The sequence below is a fragment of the Brassica napus genome, unplaced genomic scaffold, assembly GCF_020379485.1.
Source record: "Brassica napus cultivar Da-Ae unplaced genomic scaffold, Da-Ae ScsIHWf_1087;HRSCAF=1551, whole genome shotgun sequence".
In the NCBI taxonomy this organism is placed as follows: domain Eukaryota; kingdom Viridiplantae; phylum Streptophyta; class Magnoliopsida; order Brassicales; family Brassicaceae; genus Brassica; species Brassica napus.
Window position 1 is genome coordinate 127,836 of NW_026014511.1, and position 9,415 is coordinate 137,250.

Genomic DNA, 9,415 nt, shown 5'->3' on the forward strand with positions numbered 1-9,415 from the left:
GAAATCACACTTTGACTAGCGAAAAACCCTTTAAATTCCGTCCAGGTTCATTGCTTCCTGAAGCATGTCCTGCGGACTGGGCCAGTACACAAGCAGGACAGTCCAAAGTAGCCAGTTTTGAAGTGTCACGGCCTATCTTGAGTTCCACTCGTCCGAATCCAAATCTGTCTCGACCGTTGCTCTTAAAATGCCAATCAGTACGGGAAATATGAGCTCCAGTTCGGTGAATTCGATCGTCTGGACATGGGTATTGATGAAGCCTCAAACTGGACGTCCGGGCGGTACATGTGGTACTGTCCAAAAATGTATAGCAATGACCTAACTCAGGATCCGTGCGTCCGAATGCGATTCCGTCTCGACTGTTCTTCATCAAATGGAAAACAGGACGGTGAAGACAAAGTCCAGTACAGTGAAATCGATCATCTGGCCTTCGTTCCAGCCAAAGCTCCCATCCGGATGCATTTGGGACAGTCCGGTCAGTCTGGCCAGTATGGTGAAAATCATGAACCTCGGTTGAAAACTTCAGAACGTCCTGATCTTCATGCTGGTTCGGCTCCATGTACTGATCCGTGGACCGCGGTATATCAGGAAGGGCCAGCGTGCTGAGTCCAAGGACCAGCGTGCTGATATGTGTACTGATGGACAGCCACGGACGTTCTGTGTGTGCTTACGGACACACACGGACACACACGGACAGCCACGGACATCCTGTGTGTGCTGACGGACACACACGGACGTCCTGTGTGTGCTGACGGACACCCACGGACGTCCTGTGTGTACTGAACAGACAGCCCATGTAACACCCCCGGACCGTCCTAGGCCGGACCAACCCAGAATGTCCCGGAAGCGTTACAAGGGTTGACAGTACCGCAGTCGTACCAGTTAAGACTTCAAAACAAATTCAAAGTCTCGACCAGTCCGACCACTGTACTGTCCCTCTCAACCTCGGCCTAAGGCTTGCCAACCCGTACCTCGGTCAAGAGTTGTGTTAAGTTCGGACTAAACTCAAATATCAGAATTCCACAGGGATTTTATTAAAACAAACATAATTTTATTTATTTTACAAAGTCGGGAACTCGACATAAGTCCTTAAAGATAAACGCAGCAGAAAATAAAAACAAACGAGTCAACGGGTACCCATGAAAAACAAAACGAGTGAAAACATCGACATCTTGCGCCTTGCAAACAACAACGGAAATCTACACCTGGCCTCGTCCTCTGCACCCCGCAAACGCCCAATCCCCTAAGGTTACCTGCATAGTAGAAGAGGGAATGAGTAATCGAAATCACTCAGTGAGTTCCCAAAAGAAAACAACAACTACCCCCTTCAGCCCATGCTCAAACAAGAAGAGCAAGACAACCAAGCAATGCAATAACAACAACAGAAATTAAATATGCAATGCGAGAATTTAAACATGAATGCAATGCAAAAACTTAAACATGAATGCAATGCAACTACTCTACACCCAAGTCTCCCACCGAGACTTAACTAGAAAACTAAGACTCGATTTAGACTCAATCCTAGACTCAAACACTACAAAACAAAACACTCAAAAGGATGGCGCCACACGCAACACATCCCGGGATCCCTCACAACACAGAGCCCTAACTCTCCCAACTGAACACTCCCGACCACAAACACATAAGTCACATGATCGGAAAACATCATCTCCGAGAATTGGGCATCTCCCAATCTAACTCGGGCCGCATCGTCATGCAGCGCTTGTCCATGGGCGTGACCCACTTCACGTGAAAAGCCATGGAGAGAAGGTCACTCCACCACTGGAGAATTGGGTATCTCCCAATCTAACTCCGAGACAGCCATGCACTTTAGTCTAGATGCAACACAACACATTAAAACAATAATCAAGCGTGAGGGAGCTCCACCTCTAACTCCACGCACAACTAAACTAAATTCACAACAGATCTCACACTCGCCCTAGCCTAGACAAAACACAAACACACTAGCATGAGGGGGCAAAGCCACAAACCTCAATACAACCCTAAGCCTAGACTCAACCTAAAACAACTAAAGCGAGCGAGACACTACAACTACCCGGCAAAATAGAGAGTCTCACTCAAATCTCTTTGCAACCCCACACTACACTACAATGCATGAGCATATGAACTATATGAGAGAGTTACACTCAAATCTTCATGCTTCACAACAACAACTCATAAGCTACAACTAATCAAACGAATGCATGGATGCAACTAACGACCTAACAACACAATGCATGTCTAACCTATCATCACCCCTAGATGAATATGTTCACCACCACAAGACATGCAATGCACAAATACAACTAATTCATGCAAGAAAGTAAACACTCAAGTATGGGGACTACCAATCTCCCACACACACACACACAAACATTCATAGCCACAAATGTGGTTCAATCACAAGAACTAAAATGTGTTTGTTGCTCCTCCACCTGCACACACACACGGTTAGAACACACAATACAACCAGGGAAACCCACCTAACACTTCACAAACCGCACAACAGCTCCAAAAGCAAAAGACCTAGAGTTAACACTAAAACCGATCAAAGAGAGGCTAAAGGCTAAGAGGGAAAGGGAACCTACAAACGGTCAACTAAGGTCTTACCACCACTCCTAGCACTCCACAACTGATCCTAGAGCAAGGATTAAGCCACGCAAAAGCCTTCCACACTCACCTCACACACTCAAAAATTTTATCGGTTTTAAGCCATTTTCTCTTTCTAGAACAAACCATAAGATCGACTGAGAGAGAAAGTTCAGGGGTTTCTAACTTCAAAAGCACATCCTAAGGGTTCTATTTATAGCCAAAGGGAGGGATGGGAGCACCTGACACATGTTCACACACTTGTCACCAATTTAAACCCAAAATTCATGCATGTGAGTAAATACACTTAATCTACTCTTTTTTCTTCTGAGCTTCTGGAAGGTCACGTACTTTATCTTGAAGTTCAAGTGTACCAAATCTCAGCTCCAAACTTGATCGGCAAGTTACTTTGCCACATAACCCATTTTTAAGGCTTAAATGACCTATTTGCAAAACACATGGTAAACCTACTCCTTAGGTTTGTTCCCAATTATTCCTGTAGAATCCATGAGGTACTGAATTGACCAATGCATGCTCTCCTTCGTGCCTGACGTGATTCCACTCCAAATTAATTTTCTTCATGAAGGGCTTTTTTACCACTTTTGGTTAATGGACTGCTCCACTTACTACAGGCTTCAAATGATTTCTCCAGCCTGCTCCATTACTTCATTTGGGTCCTAAATGAACCTTAGATGTCGAGGTTTTGAGGTAGAAACTCATTTCTCCAGTCCATGTCTTCTTTGCCATTTATAGCCCATTTCGGGTATAAAATGTGTCTTCATGATTCCTTGCTCTCTAGATGTCTTTTGCCCATGATTTCTTCACTCAAAAATCCCTTGATTTATTTCACACCTTGTCCAGGTTTGAAGGAATTTTGTCTCCTACACGTGGCATGCTCCTATTGGTTGCTCGGAAGTGGTAAATGGACCAATAAGGCACTTTCTCTCTCCTTTGACTTTGGTTGACTTTGACTTCTGAGTTGACCACTTTCAAAACCTGAGGAAATGTGTAAAACATCCCTTTGAACTCCTTTCTCATCTTTGCACATCTTCATTTGGCTTCCTTAGCTCTCCTCCAGCTCATATTGACCATATCGACCAAAACTGCATTTCTCCGGATCATCTTGGTTATGTCTTGGCTAGACTCTATAATATGTCTTCAAATACCTTAAATAAAGTTTCTAGGTTGACTCCTTAACTCCTTGATTTATGTTGATCACCTTTGTCTTCATGCTGCTACCGAACCTCTGATGTAGACTATCTCGGGTACTGCTTTTCGACTGCTTCCTTACGCTCTCGAACAAACTTGATTCTGACTCTACCAAATGTCTTCTCCTATCTCAACTTGATGATTGAGATTAAGTCTTACTTGAGTTGCTGACTTTGGAAATCCTCCATGTTCGACCATCACCATTCCGTAGCTTAGTTTCTAACTCCTCGAACCATTTTTACTTCTGCTCGATCGTTCTTCAAAACTCCTCGATCGAACCTCCATAAACATCTTCATACACCTTTCCACTTTTGTTGCTGTATGATTCCACGTCGTTGACTTTGCGTTGACTTTTCCTCTAAGGTCAGGGTTATTACATTCTCCCCTCCTTAAAATGAATTCGTCCCCGAATTCACAAGTTACGCCGAACTTTCTGCAACCACCTTTTGTTGGCTACTTCAACTCTTCATCGTCTTCTAGCTTCTTCGATTCTACTCCGATCATTGATAATCTTCTTCCTCTCTTCTTCTTTTGCTTTGACTCTCCTTGATATCACCATTTCTTTACTGCTTCAGCTTCCTCGATCTGCTCCTTGACTTTCTGTCGTTGATGCCGCTATCTGCTCTCACTATCTTCTTCTTCCTTTGTAATCCGGTTGCTACTGTTTGATACTCCTCCATGTAGGTCTAAACTCCGCTACCATTTGACCTGATGCCACCATCTGATTCCACCATTTGATTCGAAAATCTTCTACCACCATTTGATATAAATAAATTCTTCTACCACCATTTACTCATATCATGACTGCCTGTTGCGGTACGATCAACTCAACTGCTTTACCCTTGTATCCCCTCCTTAGGAAACAACTCCATTTTGATCTTCAACATTCCGTCTCTTCTTCGTCTGGGCTTTCTCCTTCAACTCTTCTCATCTTCTTCTGGTCTTAGACTTGACTAGGCTTCATCTTCTACTCTCATCACAATCTTTCTTCTTGGCTTTACACTGTTTGGGCTTCACCACGATATCTTCTTGGTTTGGTTTTTCTCTTGACATCTCTTCTCTGATTTTTCGGCTTCTGGGCTTTTTATTAACTGCATCTCCTCATGACATCACCATTTCAAACATCATACACTCTGGTCTTCACGCTTCAGCTACTGCCTTCGTTGTTTCTTCACTAGCTCGATCACTGATTGCTCTGGTCTTGCACACATGACCATGCACGGATTGCACGAAAATCCTTCTTGGGAGAAAGATCACACCATCGCTCCTCTTGAATCCCCACACCGCTCGACGACTCTTGAACATACGCTGACGACTCTGAACCTTCACAATGACGACTCTGAACCGTTGCACACTCGTTGCGGATCTATACCACGGTTGCCTCTGATTCCAGATCTTCCCCACATATGCACGAATCTTTTGGTTACAATATGTCAAGGCTCATGTCCTTCCGACACCATCAACGCTCACAACACATCTCAACTTATGGCTATAAACAGGGATCGGTTCCTAAATCCTAGGGTTTACTCTATCCTAAACTAACAAGGCTTTTAAAAGAAACTAAACCTAACTACCACAACCTAGCAAGGGTTACTCATTAACCGCACTTCCTACAAGGACACACCGTCCACAACACAACAAGGTTGCACACGCAACGCTCAACAACACAAAACAAAACAAGCAAGCAAAGCAAAGCAAAGCAACAACTACTACTACAAAACCCAAGAGAAAGGATCAGCGCCCACTTACCTTAGCCGCCATGAGAACCCCAATCAGGAATCCTAGTAAGGTCAAGGTCTCTAAGGTTTGATATTCCTGTTGTAGATGAGGCTGATCGAGCAGGGATGGTAGGAGGAGCAACGGAGATGGGTACGGCTCTGGTCACGTTGGTCATTGGACAATCTGCGATGAAGTGTCCACACGTCTCACATGAGCTGCAAATCAGATATGCGCTCAAGTCTGGCTGACTCCTAATCCTTGTGCAAGCCCGAGTATGATGATCATCCGCTCCACACACATTGCATTCTTCTTCGGTTGGAATGTTGCGAGAGTCTTGAACATTTGATGCTGGTCTTCTACTGGTACTTCCTTTTTCCACTTGTCCACCTAGAGCTCCATTTGGTCTGGTCCTTCCATTCTGAGTACTCTCCATCATCTGAACATCTCTTACGATCTCTGGTTGAACTTCCATGTCTACTTCCCTTGCTCCAGTTCCGACTTTAGGATTTGCTGGCGGTGACTCCATTGGCATTGGTGAGTAGTGATACTCATAGTATGGATCAAAAGATTGTCCGATGCTCTCCAAACTGTAATCAAGAGATCCTCCAAGTGAAAATGCTGGACTCCAAGCTGGCATCGAAATCCACAAACTGCTTTCACGAGAACTGATGCCAATGATGTTGACGGCAACTGTGCTGTCTGATGAGATCTCAATAACTTCTGGCGCTGGTGGTTTAATGATCTCCACGTTGGACGAGCTGATGTCCATTGCTTCTCAATACTCATTGCCATAACCATACTGGTAGTTGAATGAGTCGGATGCTTGCGGAATTGCTCCCATTCCTGCGAAAAAGTTCATGCCTTCCAGGTGATCAGATTCTTCTTCAACTTCTTCAAGTACTTCAGCTTCTTCAAATTCAGATGACCCAGTCTCATGTGAACTCTCGGTGCTCTCGACCACATTCTCATCTTCAAAGTTAGAATCAGACGCTGACTCGCTGGATGAGCTTGACTCACTTGATCCATCATAACCGGCTGCTCCAGACACTTGTCCAACCCTCCGTAACCGTACCACATTCCTCATCCTCGATCCACTCCCAACCTGTCGACTGCCTGCACCAGAAACAACAACACAAGGTAAAAGGGTAAGGTCCTAAATTCCCAAAAACTGATCTAACATACCTAATCCTAATCCTAAGCAGAGGACGTGCCAGTTCCCTAATGATGTTGTTTGCGACTCCTTTTGACTCGATAAAACATTTGAAAACCCGCAAACGAAAGTAATGGTATCTCAACCATTGCTCTGATACCACCATTTGTAACACCTCCGGACCGTCCTAGGCCGGACCAACCCGGAACGTCCCGGAAGCGTTACAAGGGTTGACAGTACCGCAGTCGTATCAGTTAAGACTTCAAAACAAATTCAAAGTCTCGACCAGTCCGACCACTGTACCGTCCCTCTCAACCTCGGCCTAAGGCTTGCCAACCCGTACTGCGGTCAAGAGTTGTGTTAAGTTCGGACTAAACTCAAATATCAGCGTTCCACGGGGATTTTATTAAAACAAACATAATTTTATTTATTTTACAAAGTCGGGAACTCGACTAAAGTCCTTAAAGATAAACGCAGCAGAAAATAAAAACAAACGAGTCAACGGGTACCCATGAAAAACAAAACGAGTGAAAACATCACATCTTGTGCCTTGCAAACAACAACGGAAATCTACACCTTGCCTCGTCCTCCGCACCCCGCAAACGCCCAATCCCCTAAGGTTACCTGCATAGTAGAAGAGGGAATGAGTAATCGAAATCACTCAGTGAGTTCCCAAAACAAAACAACAACTACCCCCTTCAGCCCATGCTCAAACAACAAGAGCAGCACAACCAAGCAATGCAATAACAACAACAGAAATTAAATATGCAATGCGAGAATTTAAACATGAATGCAATGCAAAAACTTAAACATGAATGCAATGCAACTACTCTACACCCAAGTCTCCCACCGAGACTTAACCAGAAAACTAAGACTCGATCTAGACTCAATCCTAGACTCAAACACTACAAAACAAAACACTCAAAGGATGGCGCCACACACAACACATCCCTGGATCCCTCACAACACAGAGCCCTAACTCTCCCAACTGAACACTCCCGACCACAAACACATAAGTCACATGATCGGAAAACATCATCTCCGAGAATTGGGCATCTCCCAATCTAACTCGGGCCGCATCGTCATGCAGCGCTTGTCCATGGGCGTGACCCACTTCACGTGAAAAGCCATGGAGAGAAGGTCACTCCACCACTGGAGAATTGGGTATCTCCCAATCTAACTCCGAGACAGCCATTCACATTAGTCTAGATGCAACACAACACATCAAAACAATAATCAAGCGTGAGAGAGCTCCACCTCTAACCTCCACGCACAACTAGACTAAATGCACAACTCATCTCACACTCGCCCTAGCCTAGACAAAACACAAATATACTAGCATGAGAGGGCAAAGCCACAAACCTCAATACAACCCTAAGCCTAGACTCAACCTAAACCAACTAAAGCGAGCGACACACTATAACTACCCGGCAAAAGAGAGAGTCTCACTCAAATCTGTTTGCAACCCCAAACTACACACAACACAACCAGGGAAACCCACCTAAGACTTCACAAACCGCACAACAGCTCCAAAAGCAAAAGACCTGAGGTTAACACTAAAACCGATCAAAGAGAGGCTAAAGGCTAAGAGGGAAAGGGAACCTACAAACGGTCCACTAAGGTCTTACCACCACTCCTAGCACTCCACAACTGATCCTAGAGCAAGGATCAAGCCACGCAAAAGCCTTCCACACTCACCTCACACACTCAAAAAATTTATCGGTTTTAAGCCATTTTCTCTTTCTAGAACAAACCATAAGATCGACTGAGAGAGAAAGCTCAGGGGTTTCATGTGTGTACTGAACAGACAGCCCACGTGGGCCAAAATCACCCAAACAGTCCACGAGAAGGGCCAGCGTGCTGAGTCCAAGGACCAGCGTGCTGATATGTGTACTGATGGACAGCCACGGACGTCCTGTGTGTGCTGACAGACACACACGGACACACACGCACAGCCACGGACGTCCTGTGTGTGCTGACGGACAGCCACTGACAGCCACAGACGTCCTGTGTGTGCTGGCGGACACCCACGGACGTCCTGTGTGTACTGAAATGACAGCCCACGTGGGCCAAAATCACCTGAACAGTCCACGGGAAGGGTCAGCGTGATGAATCCAAGGACCAACGTGCTGATATGTGTACTGATGGGCAGCCACGGACATCCTGTGTGTGATGACGGACACACACGTACACACACGGACAGCCACGAACGTCCTGTGTGTGCTGACGGACACACACGGACGTCATGTGTGTGCTGGCGGACACCCACAGACGTCCTGTGTGTACTGAACAGACAGCCCACGTAGGCCAAAATCACCCGAAAAGTCCACGGGAAGGGCCAGCGTGCTGATTCCAAGGACCAGCGTGCTAATATGTGTACTGATGGACAGCCACGGACGTCCTGTGTGTGCTGATGGACACACACGGACACACACAGACAGCCACAAATGTCCTATGTGTGCTGACGGACAGCCACAAACAGCCACGGACGTCTTGTGTGTGCTGGCGGACACCCACGGACGTCCTGTTTGTACTGAACAGACAGCCCACGTGGGCCAAAATCACCCAAACAGTCCACGAGAAGGGCCAGCGTGCTGATATGTGTACTGGTGGACAGCCACAAACGTCCTGTGTGTGCTGACGGACACACTCGGACACTCACGGACACACACAGTCAGCCACGGACATCCTGTGTGTGCTGATGGACAGCCGCGGACGTCCTGTGTGTCCTGGCGGACACCCACGGAT

At 45.9% G+C, this 9,415-nt stretch overlaps 1 protein-coding gene across 2 annotated transcripts; it reads right to left on the reverse strand.

The window, feature by feature from the left end:
* Nucleotides 1-3,073: 3,073 nt before the first annotated feature.
* LOC125595781 lies at nucleotides 3,074-8,499 on the reverse strand. Of its 2 annotated transcripts, none has more exons than XM_048771277.1 (2): nucleotides 8,296-8,499; nucleotides 3,074-7,291 (listed from the first exon to the last, which is right to left on the reverse strand). In XM_048771277.1, the coding sequence occupies exon 2, from the start codon at nucleotides 6,284-6,286 to the stop codon at nucleotides 5,549-5,551; it is 738 nt and encodes a 245-aa protein (XP_048627234.1). In that variant the 5' UTR covers nucleotides 6,287-7,291; nucleotides 8,296-8,499; the 3' UTR covers nucleotides 3,074-5,548. The 2 variants fall into 2 exon arrangements, with proteins under 2 accessions (XP_048627234.1, XP_048627233.1); XM_048771276.1 differs by having other exon boundaries at nucleotides 8,274-8,499.
* Nucleotides 8,500-9,415: the final 916 nt, after the last annotated feature.